The sequence below is a fragment of the Coccinella septempunctata genome, chromosome 1 (genome assembly GCF_907165205.1).
Source record: "Coccinella septempunctata chromosome 1, icCocSept1.1, whole genome shotgun sequence".
Classification (NCBI taxonomy): domain Eukaryota; kingdom Metazoa; phylum Arthropoda; class Insecta; order Coleoptera; family Coccinellidae; genus Coccinella; species Coccinella septempunctata.
Window position 1 is genome coordinate 38,670,054 of NC_058189.1, and position 23,647 is coordinate 38,693,700.

The 23,647-nt window shown below is 34.5% G+C and overlaps 1 protein-coding gene across 9 annotated transcripts in view; it reads right to left on the minus strand.

The window, feature by feature from the left end:
- The window catches only part of LOC123316690 (obscurin), a 217,089-nt gene that overhangs the window by 115,248 nt on the left and 78,194 nt on the right, over positions 1 to 23,647 (minus strand). For 7 of the 9 annotated variants that reach the window (XM_044902909.1, XM_044902918.1, XM_044902900.1 and 4 more), the window contains 8 exons: positions 22,459 to 22,758; positions 17,027 to 17,186; positions 16,283 to 16,972; positions 11,835 to 12,194; positions 9,834 to 10,178; positions 9,374 to 9,598; positions 4,400 to 5,017; positions 16 to 345 (listed from right to left, as the gene is read on the minus strand). In XM_044902909.1, the coding sequence (XP_044758844.1) occupies positions 16 to 345; positions 4,400 to 5,017; positions 9,374 to 9,598; positions 9,834 to 10,178; positions 11,835 to 12,194; positions 16,283 to 16,972; positions 17,027 to 17,186; positions 22,459 to 22,758 (3,028 nt within the window). The remainder of the gene's footprint in view (positions 1 to 15; positions 346 to 4,399; positions 5,018 to 9,373; positions 9,599 to 9,833; positions 10,179 to 11,834; positions 12,195 to 16,282; positions 16,973 to 17,026; positions 17,187 to 22,458; positions 22,759 to 23,647) is intronic. The other 2 variants (XM_044902926.1, XM_044902951.1) reach the window with 2 other exon arrangements.

The window sequence follows — 23,647 nt, forward strand, 5'->3', positions numbered from 1 at the left end:
AAATTTAATACTTACGCTCAATATTAGCTCCTCGCATTGTCTTGACGAATCTAGGTTTTCCTTCGTCCACCTCTTCTAGCTTTTCCGACGCGGTTTTTCCTTCTTCTTCCCTAGTAGTCTTCATGGTCAAGCAAATAGAATCCGCCTCATATATTTGTTTGGTTTCGCTTGATGATTCCGCAATTTTAACGGACTCTTGAACTAAAACTTTCTCAGATACCGATTCTGATTCCATTTTCATCTGCTGAGTGTTGATTTCTTCTTTGATTTCAACATCTTTGATTATTTGTGTTTTTGAGCCACTGGTTATTTCATTGATTTGAGTCTTGCTCTCCGTTTTTATTTCTAGAGAATAATTTTATATTAATATTGTCATCAGATTAAGAAACCCATCACAGGTTAATGATAGAAACTAGTAGAAGGAAATATATAATTAACTTTGTATCGAATAGCTCCACACGAGGTTAATGATCTCCTGCACAGGGTGTCCCAGATTCGATGATATCTCAGAGCATCTCATGTGATATTTGAGACCTACAGAAAAAATCTTCAAGGACCCTCGATTTCTTTTCTCGAAATAATTAGATATCAGACAGCAGAATGATTTTTTCTCGAGTTACAGAGCGCTTCTGAAATATTTCGTAATATCTTTTTTCCAGTAATTTTTATGTTTCATGTGATTCTCGTAACGGATCGTAAAAAATCAATTACCATTTCAGGGATAGAGAGGAGAGCCGGTGTCTTTAAATAAGACCCCCTTTATTTTTCAACAGAGTTTTTCAATAGCAGATTTCTCGAGAAGCATCTTGTTATCGGTTTTCCAAAAATGTTATACGTTCCGGAAACATTTTCTTTTTCGACTTTCTTTTGAGATGGGACCATTTATAGATAAATATTTTTCATATATTTGAATATTTAGTTCATTTTGTGTCTATTTTGTGATCTTCTTCAATGAATATAATAAATATCACATAAGAAGGAAAAATTATAAGAAAGTTTTTCGTCTTCATTCTTGACAAGGGACATCTTATATATAAATACTATGTGTTGTCTTCCCACAGAAGTTTCGATTCAATTGATTGGTATTCTTCATGAAATTAAAACAAATAATTTCTCCTTCTTATATATTATGTATTATCTTTAACGAGTAAGATTACACGATAGGTGCAAAATGAAATTAATCTTTAAATTATTGAAAAATATTCATACAGGCCGAGTTTTTGACTTTTTAAAATATTTTAACAGAAGATTCTTGAGTCAAGAGAAAAACTTCTTTCCCATACAATTTTTGCCGATTCGGCACTGATAAAAAAATATATGCATTAGATAGCGTACACCTTAATTTCAAGAGTTGAGTTCTTTGAATTTTTGGTATTTTCATAATAGTATGTAATGAGGAAACTGAAAAACGTAGTGATATCTCGTGATCGAAAGAACTTCATGAAATAAATGAAAAACTATATTCCGAAACTAATTTCTTTCGATAAAACGGTTTGTGAGATTCGGAAAAAATGATAGAGCAAAAGAGTGTTTCTTTTGACCTCAAGAGTCTACTGTTAAAATATTTGTACCAAAGATTATAGAGTTAACCCTATAGTCTTCGATTTGTACGAGTCAAAGCCTCACCAGGTATGTCACTGTCACTGTATATGTTAAGAATGAAGTCCAAAAACTAAATATATTTGAAACGGATGACATTTCTGAAAAACCGATAACGCGATGCTTTTTGACAAATCTGCGACTAAAAAACTGTCCCATTTAAGGAACATCGTCTCTCCTCTCTAATCAATTTTATAATTCCTTAGAAGTATCACATTCAACGTTAAACTCACTGCAAAAAGTGTTTTGGAATTTTTCGAATATCTCGAACATAATAAACCAAGGTATAGCGAAATATATGAAACAGGCATTTTTAGAAATGCTCTGTAACCATAGGCAGAAATTGGAGGGGGGCAGGGGGTGCCGTGCCCACCCCCTCTGATGTCCATGGTGTTACCCCAGAAAAAAAAGGAAAGAGAAAAAGGTGAAGGAAAGAAGGGAGTAAGAAAAGAAGCTAAAGAAGGTAAAGGAACGGTAAAAACAGCTATTCAGGAGTTTTTTCGTTGTTTTTAGCCATTTATAGAATTTTGGAACATCTCCACCCAACATCTTTACCACAGGGGTTACCCGGTTACCCGGGGTGGTTACCTCAGATTTGACCCCCTCCCCTCCCCCAAAAAAAATGGCCTGTAACTCGAGAACGAATCAAGATATTTATGATCTTCTTCCTGATATCTAATCATTATGAAAAAATAGATGTGGGTTCCTTAAAATTTGGTCTCATATCTCACGAGATGCTCTGAGTGAGCATCGAATTTGGGTCACTCTGCGGGGACCCTTGGTGATCTGAAACAATTAAAAGGCAAGCCTAGTGGTTTGGATGGAACTTCAGCGACTGGCCTGACTGTACAACCAAGGTGCTGCAAACTTTATCACAACTAGGTAATTTTGGGTATTATCTATAAATTCACAACATATTGAAGGCGATATCGAAACACCTTCATGGAGTTTCCCATTCTCATTATGGTAGCTCATCCAGGGTAAATCTTTCTTAAACTCACCCAATATTATAAGCTTCATTATTAATGTGTCAAATTCGGATTAGAATTCAACAAAAAAAGTTAATACGTTATAATAAATTAGAAATTAGTTCCATTCTATAGAATGTGTGTGTACTGATTGTAAGCTTACATGAAAAAGAAATTCTGAATATATATATATATTTCGTTTCAATATTAAATCATTAATTATAATATTTAAATAACAAGTATATCGGAAAAAAACCATTATACCCTATAAACTTTCAGGCAATTTTGAGTATAAAGTATTCAAATAATACGATACAACAAAATAAAAACAGACAAAACCAGTTTAGTATCAATTAAAAAGTATCACAGTCATGAACAGTGATTCAGATTCAGCAAAATATTTTAAAACTAAATTGTCAGAAGCAAAGGGCTTTACAAAAAAAATATATGTATTCTATGAATGTTAGAAATCTTTTTAGCCGTGGATCCATCTCCTTCAATTCATGATAACCAAGCGCTGTTCATTGCTGGAGTATTTTCTTTTCTGTTTATATTATATTTTCATCTTTGTGAATTTAGATCGTTTCTATATTTATATGGTATAAAAACTCTCTATGTTGGAAATAATTTCTGTTCATGGAATATCATGTTGTGTTCATTCTCTAGGCATGTTCTGAGAAGGTCAACAATCGACACATCCTACGTGTTATTTGAGTGTCATTAGAATGATTCTTTTGGTAGTCCCGATGTCAACCTCGCTACAATCGCAAGGTAAATACCCGCTGGCCAAAAAGAGTAGGTATTGACTTTGTCCTTGATAATTATTTTATAGGTAATATTATATTCTGATATACAGGAGGTTCGAGCGAAACTGTTAAAGTTTGATTTTCAGAAAATAGCTCTGAATCCACTTGTAAAATAATATGTTTTATTCCATTTTGACGTTTGTAGATGACATTATTAAATTCATAGAAACAAGGGTAATTTGACATTTATATACTCAGTGGAATAAAAAATTTTTAATTCACAAGTGGAATAAAATAACATTATTATGATACTATATATAATAATGATATAAATTATTATGAACGGATAAACTTCATTTTGTTCTTGATGCTATGGATTGAATAATGCTCTAGCAACAATCAATCGAAGCGACACCTTTTATGTCATTTCATAAATTAGATAATTCTCTTAAAAGTGTTATCATTTGAATCGTAATAAAAATGAAATAAAATTTTATATACAACACGTGAGTTGAAGATGTTTATTTATTTAACTCACTTGTCACTAAGTAGTATATAACACGTGGGTGATGAATTTTGATTCATCAGATTATTTCCAACATTCGGTGTTTGTGTTTCTATCCGTGTATGAATATGGAATTCATCAAGATAAAATAAAAACATCAAAGTAATATCAACAGATTCCTGTATCACATCTCGTAGTCGTTTAGATAAAACTGAAATAAATGTGGAGTGGACCAATTAACGCCATCTACGTTACCGTTCTACCTCAAGGTAGGGATGTAGGAATACAGCTCAGAACTACCTTACATCATTTCACAGTAATAACCCTGTGAGATACAATCTAAGGTCGAGATTCCTGTGAAAATGTCTACCGCATTTATGGAAAAAAGGTGAATGTTTATTCCAAATAGTATCTGGACGTGTAAAAGCCTTGACCAAAACATCATGAATAGGGCACCCTGTCTGTGTATAAATTTATAAGCAGAAATTAATATTGATTATATATTTAAAATTCTCATAAATAATATGAAGAAGCGAGATGAGCGTAAGCTTGTACCATGATTGTCAAATTTTCTAACTCACCATCATCATTTTTATCTGAGCTGCTACTTATTTGACGTTTGTAGTTTGTGTTACTTTCCGTTGATTCACTCCTCAAATATTTTTTCTTGTACCTACTGTAGGCGTCGTCTTCATCTTTATTTTCCATATTTTCTGTCCTAGATGATTGCCTGAAATATCTTTTCTCCGTGCCCTCTTCATCTCTTGAATTCGTTCGTGAATACTTTCTCGAGTAATCTAACTCTTCGTCTTTGCGCTTCGAGTCGCTCCTAGAATATTTCCTAGCATACTTAGCATAAACGTCTTCCCCGTCGTCTTCCTTTCTTGCGTAATCGTTTTGTCTTGAATTACTCCTCGAATACTTGCTGCTGTATTTTGAGTAGGAGTCTTCCCCCTCAATTTTTCTGTTGTCTGAATATCTATCGCCCAAATCCTCCTCCTCCTTATGTCGCGAAGTACTCCTAGAATACTTGCTAGAGTATTTCGAGTGAATGTCATCCTCTATATCTGACTTTCGGTCCACAGAGTCTGTTCTAGAGTATTTCTTTGAGTATTTCGAATACACATCTTCATCGTCGTCTCTTAAAGATGTTGATCGTCTTGTATATTTGCTGACGTAATCATCCTCATTTTGGTTGTCTGGTTGTGAAATGAAACAATCATGATGAACATTTCGAGGAACTCGTTAATCCTTATATGAGAACTAGTGTAGGTCAAAGTAAGTCATGGAGAACGTTATTATAGTTTCACTTCTAACCATTCAAAAGAGCAGCATTTTTGTTAAATTGGTCCGGAAAAATTGAGTAGCTTGTTCATGTCATGTCCGACAGAAAAATACCCGCCATGCAAAACTTTAAAATTGCGGAATAAAGAAAGTTATACAGGGTGATTCATGAAGGGTGGCGAACGATAGTATCTCGGGAAGCATGGAAAATAATCTTTTTTCAATCGTGGACCAAAAATAGTTATTTTCCTAATAAGTGCGGAAAGTGATACTTGCCCTCACAAAACTGCCATATCGTTCGGGCAAGCAATTTTGATCTATTGGAGAAGGCTATTTATCCAGCCCTCGTTCAAGTATTGGTATTTCGTTCAACCGGTGCGTCAGTTCTTAAATGAAAATTTTCTTCACGCCTGAATTAGAATTGGAATAAGGGGACATATTGAGTGGCAACCCAGATCACCTGATCTGGTACCACTGGACTTTTTTCTATGGGGTCACCTGGAATCCAAGATTTACGATACCCAGCTTGAATCACTGGATGATTTGCGAACTCGGATCATTAATGAATGCCGTAAAATTACACCAGAAATCTTGAGTTATGTACACGTGAACGTTTTCAGCAAAACTTTTATTACTGCATTGAAATGAATGGTGCCCATTTCCGGCATTTAATGAACTAATCACAGTATTTCATATAGATACCTATAATTTCGTTAACGATGGAAATTTTGAGGAGAAATTTCAGGATCAGATAGTACCTAGTCCATAAAATCTCCACCATGGGGTATTGCAACACTCCTCATCCCTTTTCAAAATTAAGAGATTTTGCTCACCCCTGTTGGGGGGTTGCAGTAAAGGGCATGCAAAAAGCGGAAAAGTTGTTACCTCTCGAATCAGAAATAGACGAGTCCGATCGATTTTCCACATTTTGAATTTGAAGCCGGAAAATCGAGGTGTTAACTTTTCGTTGGATCACACTGTACATGCCTATAATTTTTAGCTTTCGGACAAATTTTCTAGGAAAAATGCAAATAATACATTATAGCAATTCAATGGTTGATCTGATTGTGATAAGAATTTCGGTGTCACATTCAAAAAACGAATAAGTAGTCCTTTCCAAGAATTCAACTCTCCAAACAAAGCGTAACCATGAAATTTCAAGTGTTTATCTCGAGTCTCTGAAATATTCTAAACCTACGGTCTTCGTGGATCACCCTGTATATTATGATTAACAGGATTTCATTGAATAACATACATATATTCTTTGAAGAAACATATCATAATTTGACCAATATAAGTCAGCGGTTAAATTTTTCATTATGGGTATTTCATCTCAGACGAGCTACCACGTATATTTCTTATCCCATAGTGATTGGAAAAATTTACTGAAACGCGTCGAATGATTTTGTCTGAAAGACATCTTTGGACGTATACAGGGTGTTCCTAAATTGAACGTACCAACGAAAAGGGGGGATTCCTTAAGTGAGTTCAAGAAAAAAAGTCCCATAAATATGGGGTCGCAAACGTTTCGTTTTCGAGATACAGAGTGTTGAAGTTTGAATTTTTTTCAAGTTTTTTTCTCATAGTATCTACACTTCACAAGATATTCAACTGAAATTTAGTATAGATATTACATTTTAGAGGTCTCACCACGTGACATGGCCATTTCGTTAGAAGATCTACAGGGTGATATTTTTTCTGGAACACTGCCACCTGTTCTTCTGCAGAACTTTTTTTGGTGAGCAAATGTTAATTTGAAAAAATGTAAAAAGAAGCTTTGTTCTTATACTAAACTTTTCGGTCTCTTGTAGTTTTGTCGTATCTACCAACGATTTCGAGAAAAAAAATTTTGAACGATTCTCTCGAAATCCTCGTGAAAATCCAAATTATGATGGGAAGGCCACTTTGTAAGCTGTGGTGAATGAATTCAGTGTCAGTTTTTATGGAAATTTTCCTGATCTGTAGCGATGATTCATAAAGATTCGATAAACTCGTATAATCAACACAAACTTCAACACTCTGTATCTCGAAAACGAAACGTTTGCGACCCCATGTTTATGGGACTTTTTTTTCTTAAACTCACTTAAGAAATCTCCCCTTTTCGTTTGTACGTTCAATTTAGGAACACCCTGTATTTGAGACTTGAACGAGCAACCCCCTACGATTCAACCCCTCAAAATTGAATAGGGAAGAGGGGTTTAGTGATACTTCATTTGAAAGATATCAGAAGCCTTTTCATAACGGTGTGTGAAAAACGTGATTCTGATGAACCGTTTCCTCCAAAAATCAATTTTTCAGCTCAAATGAGCCACCTTGAATATTTTGGTTAATTTTACAATTTACATGCCCTTTTTTTATCGAGCCTTTTTAACAAACATGAAAAATCACATTTTCACAAAAATTGAATTGTTTTATCATGCTTTCAATAAAAAAAATAAATCCGCGTTTTCAAATCAAATGTTCAAATTCTCCTCCATACAATAATAAGAATCTTGACTGAAAACCGTCTATAACATGGTTCAGTATTATTGGAGTTATTTGACGACACTCATTTACAATTCGTTGGCGTAGTTAGTCCAAATTTTCAGGCTGAGTCACAAAAACCGTGGACTAGGATGTCCCTATAAGAAGAAATCCAGAGGGTTCAGATCAGGAGATCGAGTATTGCAAATTGAGTTATTGGCAAACTGGCGCGGCGTAGTGAGGAGGAACTCCGTCTTATTGGAATTTCAATTGTTTTTCAAGTATGTAGTATATAAAGGATCGTTTTCTGATGTTTCTGTTTATTAACAGATCAATCGCATTTTGCAGCATTTCAAGATAAATTTCGTCATTTAAATTACGAGGTGTTGTCGAAAATAATTATTCCGATAGCAATAAAAATCTAGCTCTCGATGAAAACGACAGCAGTTGGAAAAAATAATAATATTTTTCTGTTAATGGCATTATTCCCTTGAAAGTTAAATATATATTCTGGCGACCAAAGGACCTCATTTATTCTATTGACCGGTTCTAAATAAGAACAATAAGAATAAACAGAGGTCCAATTAGGTGGTCTCCCAAAATTCCTACCCAAACTTTTGGATTTTCCGGATGTTCAGTGTGAGCTTCTCGAAACTCATGAGGATTTGTATCGCTCCAAAATCTACAGTTGAGCAGGTTAACCTCTCCATGAAGTGAAAAATTGCATTCGTCAGAAATGCAAAAGTTGTACAAGAAATTTGGGTTATTGTTGTTATTCGCTCTGCCATAATTTCGCAAAACTCTTGTCTTCGATCCAAATCATCATCATTTAATTCATGCATTAATTTAATTTTGTACGGATAAACTTGTGTTTATGTAAAATTCTGAAAACGTTAGATTGACTAATACCGGAAGCTGCAGAAAGTTGTCGTACAAATTGCGTATTTGGCATAAGTTGGACATGTCCCAATACTGCCACAGCTGCTCCTTCATCTTCCAAATTCCAATGGGTGCCTCTTTTTTATCCATTAGCGAACCCGGCACAACAAATTTTGAAATCTATTCCAGTACGTATCTTCTTATAGCTAAAGCTAACGTAGCTTCAAAACGATGGTTTTGATGAAATATCCTTGCAGCCACTCGGACACAATTTTGATTTTAGCAATACAGGCTTACCAGCTCAACACGTTTTTGCAATGTGTACACCATAATTATTTTTAGAATATTAAACAAATCTGCAAAGTAGTAACTCAGCAGATTGATTTATAATACATCAAATGATCGAAGAAACGTATTATAACCAGATAAACACCTTCTAAGAACAAAAAATGAAGCCAACATAAGGAAATGCTCTGATTTATTTTTATAGTTTTGGAGAATTTTTTTTATTACTTGAGAAAAAATTGCAATTATATATTTTAAGTTACATTTTGAAAACAACCAAAACATTCAAGGTGGCTCATTTGAGGTGAAAAATTGATGTTTGGCAAAAACGGTTCATCAAAATTACGTTTTTCATACATCGTTGTAAAGTGGCTTCCAAGACCTTTCAAATGAAGTATCACTCAATCCCTCTCTCCTATTCAATTTTGAAGCATTGATGCTCCCCTTCTTAGGAGGTTGCTCGTTCAAGCCTTAAATATACGCCAAAATATGTCCCCCAAACAGAATCATTCGACGTCTTTCGGTAAATTTTTCCAATCACTAAGGAATAAGAAACATACGGGGTGGCTCATCTGAGATGTGGAATACCCTGTATATTCAATTCCTAAGCTTATCAGCGAATGTTCGTGATTCAAGATTATTACCGATAGAAAGGAGTTTTTCACGTCTAGATCTCCCTGCAGACAATTCTAAATTGTCTCCCTCGACGAACGTTCTGGTTGCTTTCCTCATAGAAATCGAGTCTCCGTCGTCGACCGCCTCGGCAGCTGTCACAATTCTCTTCTTCAAGTAAGAATTTCCATCGCTAACACCAACGGTCGATTCTGCTATGACGCTCTTTCTGCTGTAAGAGTAACTGTTTCCATCACCTGCGAATACCAATTAATTCTTGAACCATAAATACACCCTGTATGAAATCCAAGAAGCTCAGTTTATGTGCATCGAACACTGTCCAGTAAAAATTTCCGCAACCCCCAACGTTAACATCCATATTTTATTATTATAGCTTGAGGCATTAGGAAGGAGGAGTATGCTGAATGATGCTGATCTTCATGCAAAGCAGATTTCTTAGTGCGTATTGGCAAATTAATGACCGCGGAATACCTTCTGAATCACCGTAGCTCTTGATCTTTCTTGAATAACTGTAACTGTCCTCATCACCCTTATCCAAGGCAGACTTAGACTTAATTGATCTTCTAGAAAAACCGTAATCCTCATCACCAGTGGCCAAGGATCTCCTTTTGTATCTGGAGATGGAACTGTCTTCATCTCCCTCTAGTTTAGATCTCGACGAGTATTTATTGGAAATATCTTCATACTTGGATCCTCCGGTGAAAGATGAATCTGTAGCTGTTCCATATTTGCTACTAGACAAATCGGAGCTATATCTTGAGGATAATCCATCTGCTGTTAATGAGCGTCTACTACTGTATGACGATTCTAGAGCTTCTGTGAAAAAATGTAGTGATAGATTGTGTATATTGGATACAGCTGAAGCATTCATTCATTCATTTTATAAATAAATTATAGATTGAAAAACTATGAATGCACGCTTCAATATCAAATTGAACTGATTCAATTACGATTTATCAATTTACGAATAAAACCGAAAAAAGTTTTTAACAGAATAGTTATAGTGAGAAGGGGTTACAGTTCACTGCGACCTTAAGGTCTATCCTAACATAGCTGTTTTCATCGCGCCCTTTACAGCTCGCCTTCCAGATCCAGAGATCTGAAGAAATCCAATATCTGGGACGGCTTTAACGAGGATAACTCCCCACTCCTACATGTTTCTTGTTCAAAGCACTCTTTCCTTTGGCTTTAACAGAATAATTCAATTATAGAAAAAAGCGTGCGGTTCAATGAACTTTAATATTACAAATAAGATTTCTCTAGATATAAAGCCACGCTTTTTCACTGTAATGTGAAACATTCTATTAATAAATCAATTTTAATTCGGTTCTCTATGGAAATCAATTAATCGTAATCAATATTTGGACTCTCAGTTCTTGTAACCCCTTTTCATTTAAAAATTATTGTCTACTGTTTAGTTCGACTTGATATTGATATTCTTCAGTTTTTTTTAAACTATAATTTTTTATATTAGTTGCATAGGCATTTTCCTTTCATTATTTTTCAAAATATCGATTTGAGTTACTTCAGTCAGGTTTGGAAGGTTCTGTTATTTTTAACGTCAGTTCCTGTCCAACATTCTTTTGAATCGTGAAACCTCTGATAGCTTGATTTTTCAGCAGAATGGTATTTATTGTTTCATGAAAGTTACGGTTTCTATTTTTTTCAATACTTTTTCATTTTTCAAATATAAGTATAAGGTATGACAGATTAAATGATTCACAAATTTCAGGAGAATGAAATATCAAATAAGGTAATCAGAATGTCTGAAACACACTTCATGGGGGAAAAAAGTTGTTTGAATTTTTTCAGACCATAAAACTTTTTTATTTTTCTACATAGTAGCACGAAAACGTTTTAAGGGTGGCAGTTATGATCAATCACCCACTTTTTTCTTAGGAATCAGCTCATCAGTCTAAATACCAAGAATAAAAATTTCCCGCAATTTTGCATTCTCACATGGTCCTTTATTTCTTCGTGTCCGGCTCATATAAAATATTTTTAGAGTAATTTTGTAAAAAATTTTTCAAGTAAAGATTCGAATTATAGATCCAAATTATTGAAGATAAAGCTAACCTAACCTAACATCTTGTATGCGGTATACAGTGTTTCAGAAAAACTCCCGTTGATAATATTCTAGAAAGTAATTGTTGACCTTAGCTTTTTGTAACAGAATAGTTGCCATACTATTGATTTTCTTAAAAAAATCTGCCAAGTAAACTAAATTTTCAGCCAATTTTAAATGGAAATGTTTTTCCAAGAAACAGTGTAGAGTGCTGTGTATACCCACAGGATTTGAAAATTTTTTGATACTTAATCACAGCTTCCTGTGAAAAAAATGTTCCCTTTATATCATTTTCTCCTAAAATAGAGGTGTAATAGTTTAAATACAAGCAATAAATCAAACTGGTTAAAATTGATTAATTTTATTCAAAGAAAAAGGTTAATCACTTCACATGTCACACGACGAACCTGCTCTGGAGCTTGAGCTCGAGGTATATCTTCTACTCATCTCGTCGTCAATTTCAACATTCACTTCGACACCAACACTGTAATCGGCAATAACGTGATCACTGGCGTGCACTGGTTGAACACTGCAAAGTTTTGACAAAGCACTTCCGGATGGCGCTCGATAAAGCGGTAGGTTATGAGGTATCACTTCCTCCACAAATCTAGGTTTGTTGATTTCGATCAGCGGCTCGATCTCTTCAATTCGCCTGAGATAATCTCCGTGAGGTGGATAAGGACTTTGAGGGTGTTCTGGTGATTTTTCTTTTTCTCTATTTCGTTGCTCAGGTTGCTTTTGGTGGTTGCTTTTTCTCTTCTTTATATCTGCAATGGAAATACAAATTTCACATTATATATCACAAAACGAGTCACATCAAAAATGGGAGGGTTTTATCAATCATTACTTGTTTTCCGATTACAGTACTCATAATCATCATAAGGTACAGATGTTTTTAAGAAGATCTGAATAGATCGTTGTAGAAGTACAACGCTTCAAAATTGTTTAAATTAACAAATATTTCGCCTGAAAAGCTCGTAAAGTTAAAAATTCGAGCTCTTAGAATGGGTTGCTGCTGGGAAGCATCGAACATCATAGTAATACAAAACAATTCAGAGAATATTAATAAGTAGTTCAAACTGGAAGAGATTTGTTGATTCCACAACTTTCTATGGAATTAGGCGTTCAACAAATAACTCTAAAGGAATTTTGTGTGGACCAGAGTTCAAAAAGTTCCGTTGACATAGAAGCTACCCCCTTTCTACAACAACTACGTTGTTTCTTTGCCGATTGAAGGTTAGGAGGTTAGGTATTCATGAAAATGTGCCTGAATTCAACTGAAAAATCATTATAAGCGATGAAGTACATTTCCACTCCGGAGGATTCGATAATATGTAAAATTGTCGCATATAGAGTTCGTGAAACCCAAAAATTGATAATGAAAAGCCTCTATCCCACAACGTGATCACGAGGGAGTCCAAGGAGGTAATTGGGGATTTACTCTAGCCTGTCAGATCAATTGGAGAAGGCGTACCTTGTATCATTTAGACTGTAAATTAGCCCAGTATATAGACAATATATAAAAGACGGCCCGTCAAACTAGTATGCCTGTTTTGGTTCGCTTTTTCCGCTGGTTACAGATCGGTTCAAAAAAGTCGCACATTATTCATTCATAGTGAGCTCGCAAGTAGCGAAGCGAAAACAAAGTGCGAACCAAAACAAAGATAGTAAAAAAAAATAACATCAGGCATACAAAGATTATAGAGTTAGGTTACCTAACCGTCCTAACCTAACTCTGTGTAATCTTGCTGCTACGTGCTACGTTCCTTCGGCTCTGAACAAATGGTACGGAGAGCGGCGACTGGCCAGAGCACTCACATTATTTGTGTTTTTTTTCTTCATTGGGTTGGTTTCCGTTTCTCTGTCAGATGTCGCTACGATGTATTGATACATCATAGCCGCTACTGACATGGAATAAAAGGAGCCGGCCATTCTTTCTAGTTTCGTCGACGAAGGAGTTTTGTTGCTCCGACGAGATCAAATAATACCGAAACCATGGTCAGCATCTACTCTTTGTCGACGGAATGAAATTTCTGGTGATACTTCGAGCGATGGTAGTTTGTTAGTTCGATTTATATCGTAACATTTGTTGATTCAACTATCTGTGGATGTTATGCATCTGAATTAATTATTTTATTTTTCACCTGCCTTACTTTAGACCAAAGGTGCTTCACAGGTTTTTCAGAGTGAACAAATGAATGAAATATTTATGAAATACTTATATCACAGACCACCAGCTCATGTTTAACATAAACATATCCTGAAAGTTTACGTTCATCTTGGCAAGTTTACTGCAGAAGAATGAAGAATTCCTGTCCTCGATCATTTTGATAAAAATTTTCGATGAAAAAAACTTATATTGTCGTGGTGTTGAAATCTTGTACCTATGGGAAAAAATAGGAAGAAGTTATTTGAATACGACCTTTGAGAATTCAGGCCAATCAATGGTAAGGTCCATGTGTCCAGCCCCCCCAAATTTGAATTTTTACCTTTTTTTGATGCTAAAGTTTTGTACCAGTTTTGTACCGAAATGTACCGTTGGAAAAGAGTTTTGTACCCCTAATTAAAATGATGAAAATACGGTTTTCAGTTTGAGGGGGTGGTAGACATGCTCATCCCCACTTTTGAAATTTCAAATTTTTTATATCTCAAAGTTTTGTACCGAAATGTACCGTGAAGAAAAAGTTTGGTTCCCTAAGATTAGGGGGTCTTAGAAAGGTGTCAAATTGGGGGAGCTGAAGATATGTTTTTGATATAATGAAGTTTCGGTTTCCGAAACAAGCTGAAACATGTGTACTAGTTTTGTACCGAATTGTACCGTTGAAACAAATTTTGTACCCTTATTAAAATGGAGAAAATACGGAATTCAGTTTGGGGAAACTGTAGACTTGCTCACCCCCAATTTTTCTTTATTTCAAAGTTTTGTACCCAAATGTACCGTCAAGAAAAAGTTTTGTAATTTAAGATTGAGAGATCTTAGGCCATCCTACGAAAAAATGAACATCTTCAGTTTTCTGATAACAGTTGAATCTAGAGGTACTAATAATATGGAAACACATTGACGTCTTTTTTTTCAAAATCGTGTAGCATATTTTTACACAGACTCACTCCAACCAGTAGAGATAAAACACGAACAATCAACATACTATCAACATTGTTGATACTATGGTATGCTCTTCTTTGGTAAACTCACAACCTCTTTGTCTTTCAAGACATTCTACTTCACAGAAAACGCTAGTACATGGCGAAACAGTAAATAGGTTCTTTCGAAAGATTGATAATCTTCAGCAATATCAGGATACTCAATTTATCAACAGAATGTTTCCGATTTCCCTTCTGTCATTTGACCATTTCTGGAGTGGGATTCAATTATAAAAGTTTTTTGCTTTTGTACATTTCGGTACAAAACTTCGAAAGAGAAACAATTTTAATTTTCAATAGTGGAGGGTGAGTATGTCAACATCCCCTCCGAACTGAAATACCTACGTATTTTCGTCATTTCAATTAGGGGTACAAAACTTTTTTCAACGATACATTTCGGTACAGAACTTAAGCATTAAACAAGTGCAAAATTGATTACTTTTTTCAACGTCGCGTCGCCATGTATTTCTTTCTGATCTTAGGTTACCCAAATTTGATTGTATCAAGAAGAAAATTATGATCTGTGCAGTAGGGAGATAAATCTAGGGACGGAGGATGTTGGGAAAAAAATTGAATTAGTCTCACGATTAATGCCGTTTTTAAAACGGTTTTATCGGTACCAAAGTGGTACACATGTTTCACCTTGTTTCGGAAACCAAAATCTCATTACTCCATCCCTGGAATTCTCCTAAGATCCCCAAATCTCAGAGTACAAAACTTTTCTTCACGGTACAAAACCAGTACGAAATTTTTACATAGAGAAAATATGCATTTTCAAAAGTGAGGTACACTTGCTTTTAGCCCCTTATTGAAAATGATAGTTCTCTCAATCTATTTGGGGCTACAAAATTTTTTATCGAAGGTACATTTCAGTATCGAAAAAGTAAAAAACCGTGGCTCTTTAAAATATCCCATATTCCTTGTTGTAAACAAAACACCCCTGAAGCCTCAGTACTTTATATGGAGCACAGGTACACCCCCGGGGTAGAGAAGAGTGCCGTTTTTATTACGGTACATTTCAGTACAAAACTAGTACACATGTTTTAGCTTGTTTCATAAATCGAAATCTTATTATTTCGAAAATATGTCTCTAGCCCCCCCTACCCCCCAATTTGAAGCCCTCCTAAGACCCCTTAATCTTAGGGTACAAAACTTTTTCTTGACGGTACATTTTGGTACAAATCTAGTACAAAACTTTAGTGTCAGAAAAATTGAAAAATTCAAATTTGGGGGGGCTGGAGACATACACCTTCAATGGTATGACGGAATGATTCCAAAGCTTTCAAATTCGGAAACTCCTTTATTGTCCAAAATATCCGCGAGACTACGTGTCCACTTCGAGACTCTCTTACGAGACTTGAAACGAGACCGAGAAAAGTCTCATCTAGTCTCGTCGATGAAATATCAATTTTGAAGTCTCGTCTCGAAAACGAGACTATAATAGACATTTTTTTCCTCGGTACATACATAGTTAACAATTATGAATAAATTAACAATATTTCAAATAAATAGGATATTGATCACCTATTCTGAATTACCGAAACTGCCTGTGAAAGCACTATATCTAAAAAAAAATTAAATTCTTCAATAGTTGAGATCTGAAGAGATGTCAATAAAATTTTCAATGTTCCAACTGATAAAAAAAATGATGTTTTATTGATACATAATTCAGGGATTAATAGCTTATTCACTACAGTAAATTCAAAATGATCACCTTGCTTGGAGCACTCTTCGTTTAATTGTTCTTCTCCAACACTCCTTTTTCCTGAAATAAACTTTTCTGAGGTCGCTTCTTCAAATCTACACTCTTTTTTGTCTGATTCTGTCGATTTTCTCACAGAAACAATTTGCTTCTTGTCACTTTCCTTTGATTGTGCTGTATTTGAAACACTTAAAGTTTTTTTCTCGGAATATTTTTTTTCAGATGAAGTTTCGAATTTTGCTTGTCTAACTTCTGAATGCACTTCCTTTGAATGAGTAAATTGTTGGGCAGATTCTTCTTTAACTATCTGTTTCTCTGTCTTAGTTCGCGCAGCTTCAGCATTAAGTTTCAACTCTGGTGTAACTTTTTTCTTGATTGGTTCAGATGGTTCTTCTTTTGGTGGAACTCTTCTAGGTTCTTCTACGGGTGCTACGTTAATAGATATTGGTTCTTCCTTTGAAGGAGCTTTTTTAACTTCTTTCGATGTTACTACACTAGGAATTGGTTCTTCTGTTGGAGGAACTTTTCTAGGTTCTTCTTTTGGGGTTTCGACAACAGATACGTGTTTTTTTACTTCTTTTTTGACTTCTGCAGCTGTGGATATCCCCGACGGTGTTTTAGAAAGTTCTGGTGTGAGTGTGGACTCAGTTGTAGGAGACGATAGTCGAAATTCGTCTGGACTTATATCACCACTTTCTTCTTCTGTGAAACGACCAAATAATATATATTTTGGAGAAACTATTAGCGTTTACATACCTGTTCCGTGTTCCTTAGAGAATTCTCTTATTTCTTTGAGCCAATTTTCTTTGACTCCTTCTCTATGAGTGGTTAGAATGAGGGAATTTTTAGTTGCCCTATCGACTAATTCAAAAACGTAATCTTCTTCGGGATGGTCTTTCACTTCCACTTGTTGTAACTAGAATAATATTTGAAATCAATCGATTTTTTTGCAAATGCTGCTTCCTACATTTCGAATTCAACTTTCGTACAATTATGATGAAATACACCAGAAAAAACTTCTGGGAGAAATAGATAACCGAACATCTCTCGGTATAAACGAGCTATGCATGTCCTCTACCTAGTTGCAAAATGGCGAAGGTAATCAGTTTGTCTAATGAAATTTACTTTCTGTTATCCTTTTTCACGAAGGATTTCATCAGAAAATGTTGAATAATCCGCGACTTTCACGCTATCCCTTGAATATATATTCAAGTGTACCATGTATGTAAATATTTACAGGGTGTCCCAAATTCGATGCTCACTGAGAGCATCTCAAGAACTATAAGGCTTCCAGGACCCCCGATTTCTTTTTTTTTTCGATATTATTAGATTTCAGAAAGCAGATCAAACATTTCTTGATTCGTTGTCGAGTTGCAGGGAGTTTCTGAAATATAACTGCTTCAAATATTTCACTATGTCTTGGTTCATGTTCGAGATATTCGAAAAATTGAGTAATCTTTTTTTCATGAATTTTTATGTTCTTCGTGGTACTCGTAGCCGATCATAGAAATTAATTACCATTTCAGATATGTAAGGTGAGTCAGTGTTTTTCAAATAGGACACCCCATATTTTTCAATGCAGTTTTTTAGTCGTAGATTTGTCGAAAAATAAGAACCCGTTACGGGTTTTTCAAAACTGTCATCCGATTCAATTCATCCTACTTCATTTTTGGCAGGGGACACCTTATACATGGTGTATCTGAATAACACCAAAAAAAATGTAAGTAAGTATTCGGTATAAAATTTTTTGAAAAACCTCCCGCGGAAAAGTTAACAAAATAATTATTTTTCTTTTTGTTTTTCCCTGCATATTATGCTAAGGACACGATTCTTGGTGAATATCATTTGTCAATGAAATTACACATATTAGAATTTTTTCAAATCTGAAGTATGCTCAGAAAGGGTTGTAATAGTAAGATTTTTTTTCTCACAGCTTCTTTTGGATGGAAATTTTCATTTTAAAACAATATGTATTTAATATATGCATTTACGAAAAAAAAATGTAATGCATTTTCAAGAGGGCTGACGCGAGGGTATTTTGAGCACACTACAGGGTTGAAAAAATTCCAATATGTTTAATTACATGGACAAATTTTATTTGCCGAGTTTCGTGTATATAGCTCCATAAACAGGGAAAATTATTTTTCATGAAATTAAAACTTTCAGATTGTAATGTTCCCGCGCCGATTTCAAATTTCGGAATAATGTCAGAGTTCGAGCGCATTCAATGTTGCGCCGTAAGCGTTGATTTTTTTGTCGATTCTCCTTTCATACTTTCTTGAACCGGAATCAATCAAGATTTGGTGACTGAGAGAGAGATTAAGTAGCGTTGAAGCTAACCTTTAAGGGATTTAATATTTCTACTCTCGAAATCGATTAGTCAAGATTTTTTGTTTGTATAACTTGATTAAAACTCTTTAAAAGAGGATATTTAGTCATCCGAATATATCAAACCCCGCTTAAGATCAAGGGTAAGTTAAAATTCTTGAGAAAGGAGAGTCGACAAGAATTTCTATTGTTTCAGGGTTTTCTTTTTGTATGCTTATATCACTGCATCATTGTAAAACGCCGGTTGGATATTATTGGCTCACAGTGGATGGATAAACTGGACTTTCAATTCTTTTTTTTGATCTGCCTTATTGGAAGACTCCCAACTAATTGGAGTGGATAAGTACCCCAAGTGGGATAATTTTGTATATACACTTTGTAAATTGTGTAAAATCTAATTGCTACAAAAACTTTTCAATTTAGAATTTAGGCCTAGAGATAAGTTAGAGAGTTAGGTAGTTAGGCATAAGAGTAGGTGTTAGATAAATTTAACAGATAGGAAGTAGATAGGTTGTAATATTAAATTCAGTAATATAGGGTTAGTCAATTCTTCTATTTCTATTCAATTTCCTTCTTGGTTCACATATTCAAAGTAAAAGAAAGAAGCCCAATATCGTTTTGGTAATTTCATAAATTTTTAAGTGATCAGGCATTTAAATTACCTGGCGCCCCCTTCATTTCATTTTAGATTATATTTAAATAGAGGGTGAAGAACCTATCCCCCTTGTGAGCTAGCTGGTTACACTTTTGTCAACGGACAATTACTTTTTTTCCTTCTCATTCTTAATATACCCGTTACAAGATGATTGCAACACACAAAATGTACTGAATCTCTAAATAAATGAAAAATATTCATATATAAGGTGTAGTCAACAATGAAGTCGAAAAATTAATAAATATCTTTGATGATGACAGTTTTGAAAAACTGTTCACGGGATGCTTCTCGACAAATCTGCGACTAAAAAACTGCGTTGAAAAATAAATGATGTTTCATTTAAAAAACACCTATTTATGAATTCGAATCTTTAGTACGAACTTATTACATGAGATCCCAAATAAGCATTCATTCAATAAAGATTATCTTACGAGATAATGCTATATACATTTTTTTAAATTACGATAAAAATCACAAAATAGAAAGCTGCGTACTGCTATATACGTTTCTGGAGACGATGGACATTTTTGAAATCTGAAAATTGGGATTATATCTTTGAAACCTGAGGACTTTCAGTTATACATGGAATGAAAATAAATTTCTCAAAAAGTTTTTTTTTCTTAATTTTCGATTCTTATATACAGGGTGGTCCAGATCGTAACCAATAAATTTCAACCACGTATTCTACATCAAAAATAAGCCCTAGTTTGTCGTATAAACATATGTCGAGAAATGTTTCCTCTCAGAGATACGGGGCGTTAAAATTATAGAAAAAAAAATGTTTTTTATTAATAACTCTCATACTGCTTGAAATATTTTTATGAAATTTGAGAAATAGGTTTTGAGCGTCAAGGAGCACTTTTTGCATAATATCATTCCTTTTTATTCTACCAGTGGCGTCCGTACTACAGCGAGACTGAATATTTCCCGATAAAAAATGATACGCCACTGGTTTTTCCCACAATAAAAATTACTATTTAAGAAGAAATCGCCAAAATTTGATATGGTAGGTACATAATAATAATAAGACTATTTTTGCTATATCAAATTTTGGCGATTTCTTCATGCATGAGAATGTGTTTTATTTTTTTAACCGGAAACTGTGCCTCGTACAGCAAAAAGTCAGGAGACCGAATTTACTCCAAATTAAATAAGGATTTCAATAGTAATTTTTATTGTCGGAAAAACCAGTGGCGTATCATTTTTTTATCTGAAAATATTCAGTCTCGTTGAAGTACGGACGTCACTGGTAGAATAAAAAAGGAATGATATTATACAAAAAGTGCTTCTTGATGCTCAAAACCTATTTCTCAATTTTCATAAAATATTTCAAGGAGTGTGAAAGTTATTAATAAAAAACATTTTTTTTTCTATAATTTTAACACCCCGTATCTCGGAGAGGAAACATTTCTCGACATATGTTTATATGACAAACTAGAACTTATTTTTGATGTAGAATACATGGTTAAAATTTCTTAGTTACGATCTGGACCACCCTGTATATTTTAGAGTATTTAATTCTCAATATGTATACCTATTTCTGTTCAAATCTTTGCATTCATTCAAGTTTTCAAAATTTCGAGAGAAGACTGAAAAAAAGGTATATTTGCGTATTCAAAACTATATTCGTTATTTCTATTCTGAATATCTTAATCACAAATCGTGTTCCGAATTTTGATCAAGATTTGCCCAGAACTTTCGTTTTTCAAATCTGATCCCTAATTTTTTATGGTTGCGTTGGATTCTTCGAAAAAAAATAATGATTGTTCTCGAGAACGCTTCAACAAAAACATGAAAAATTAATATAAACTATTACTATAATATTGAACTCGAATCTTGTGTTCTCAATTGGTGTGTTTTTATCTAACATTATTGAAAGGAAAACTCCAAAATATCCCACATCAGTGCGGCGAGGTATGTGAACGAATGGGCTCATGTTCAAAATCTACCTTTTCATAAGTTTCAGATTACAAATTTGATGTCGAAAGATTAGTATACAAAGAAGACTAGCACTAGAAAGAATTCATTACATCAAGAATTTCATAACAAGATTGATAAAATCAACAGTTCACTACTCTTTTGGCACAGGTTATAAAGTTTTTATATAAAAAAAAAATGTTTTGCATTGTGAGAAACAGAAGAATACTATATGCATATATTCGAATATAATGTTTATATTCTCTATAAGAGAATCATAGCCTATTATGTTCCATAGGACTGCAATGAAAGCACAAGAAATGATTTATTGACATTCGACATCTTTTCAATGTTCACAATTTCATTGAGCAACCTTTGACGCACAAATAGCGAATCAAAAAATATATGCACTTTCCGGTTATTCACTATTTAACTGAAAAAATGTCTATATTACCGAAAAAACTAAATGATAGTAAATACACACGTATACAATAATAAAAATGTCGATGTTAATAGCCTTATCATATATATATCAATAGCATTACTCACAATCCTTCATATTTGTTTACGTTTTGCAGCGCCCTCGAAATGCTTATGGGGTCATACTATGATATTAAATTGATACATTGCAAATATAGTTACAAATATGTTACATGGATATCATAGAGCGAGGACACATTTGCAAAATGTGGATATAATTTGTATACAGCCCAGAGGCACATCTCAAATATCGTATGGATACAGAAAAATAATACATTTTACTTTACTTTTGTTAATACATAACAAAGTTCCCTTTCCCTATTAGATTTTCCAAGAAAAAACAACAAATACGATTCAGGTCACCTTTGCAACTATCCTTTTACTCCTCGTAGAGGGTTTATGATAAACTTCTCAACTATGTACATGAAAAGTTAATAATTGAGCATTTTTCTGCTACTTTTTATTCACTCTTCACAACCGACCTAGACCTTTTTTTTCTATCATCAGTAACATATCTATTGAGAGATTACGATACATTTTGGTCACTCTTTTTTCAAAATTTAAATTGTGTCGCGAATACTGTACTGCAACTATCCCCTCCGCCATTTTGCAACAACATCATTGCATCAATCTAAATCAATTTGCACCTACAAATTTCGCTCCTGCTGCTGCTTCGTCTTCTAGAGAAGATATAATCATAATACTCGATTGATTCAGAGAACGAAATGATGCAGCATGAAATACATTCCTTCTCTTCATGACAATTCAAACTATTACAAACATTCACAAAGTAACGAATCATACTCACCTTTATGACGTCTTTCAGTTGAAAAACTGATCGGTCATCAGAAATTCTCCTTACTTTACAGATGAGTATTCGTCCTTTGAACAAAAATAAATATCTCTCCTTCACTAAGTCACCGACGGTGATCGAAAACCAGTCGTGGCCCAAAAGGCGGCCTAATTTATATATACTTCCGCGGTATCCTTCGATGCTAGAGGTAAATTTATCGTCTTCGGCTCTACTGGGGATACTGAGCATCAACTCTAAAGCTTTCTGGAGATTAGTGTTGTCCTCTTGTAGACATGCACTATATCTTACCAACTCCTAAAAATTAAATCGAGGAAAAAGTGACATAACTGATCAGCGAAAAATAATTATCAATTTCATGATGGTTGGTAACATGTTAACGGTGGGTATTTGAATATAAAGGGTTATCATCAATTTCATAATATGAGAGGTCAAAAATCAATTATATTTGTATTTCTCTGGTTTTAGAGTGTAAGGAAAAATACCATTACAAAAGTATAGGATAAGTATCCGAAATTCCGTCTACCCTAACTGTTTCCCCGAATATCAATAACATTTCATGGTAAATCCATTCTGAAAAATAATTAATATTACGAGCAACTACCTGAAGCCCTTATTAATCAATATGAGACCTAGGCGAACCTCTAAAATGAAAAGTGCAAAATTCGAAAACTGCATTTTTTCAGAATGTGTTCCCAATTCCGCCTAGCAGCTGTTCCTAAAACCGCCTGGTAGGCGCAATTGGGAACAATCCACCGCCATCAAGGGAATTTGAGGAGCTGGTCGAATTCTGTCAACGGAAGGGATGGCCCTTGCTCGTTAGGTGTTACGCTAATGCCTATCACATTTTGTGGGGTAGCACTGGGGTCAACCCGAGGGGTGAGGCGCTAATTGACTTTCTGTATTCAACAAATCTTAACCTACTCAATAGAGGTGATGAGTCGACCTTCGTTACTTCGAGTACAAGGGAGGTGCTCGACATAACTTTGTATAGCAGTTTCATCGCTGTGGAAGTGATCTCTCTACCCTAAGAGCACACAACGTCCATGGGACGTACAATTCATGTCCAATTAACGTCGGAACGTCCATGGACTTGATTTGTATGTCCTCTGGACGTCCGTTTCCGGACAGTTTTAGGACGTCCAAGATGGATATCCATTGTTAGTCCAATTTATGTACAATGTCC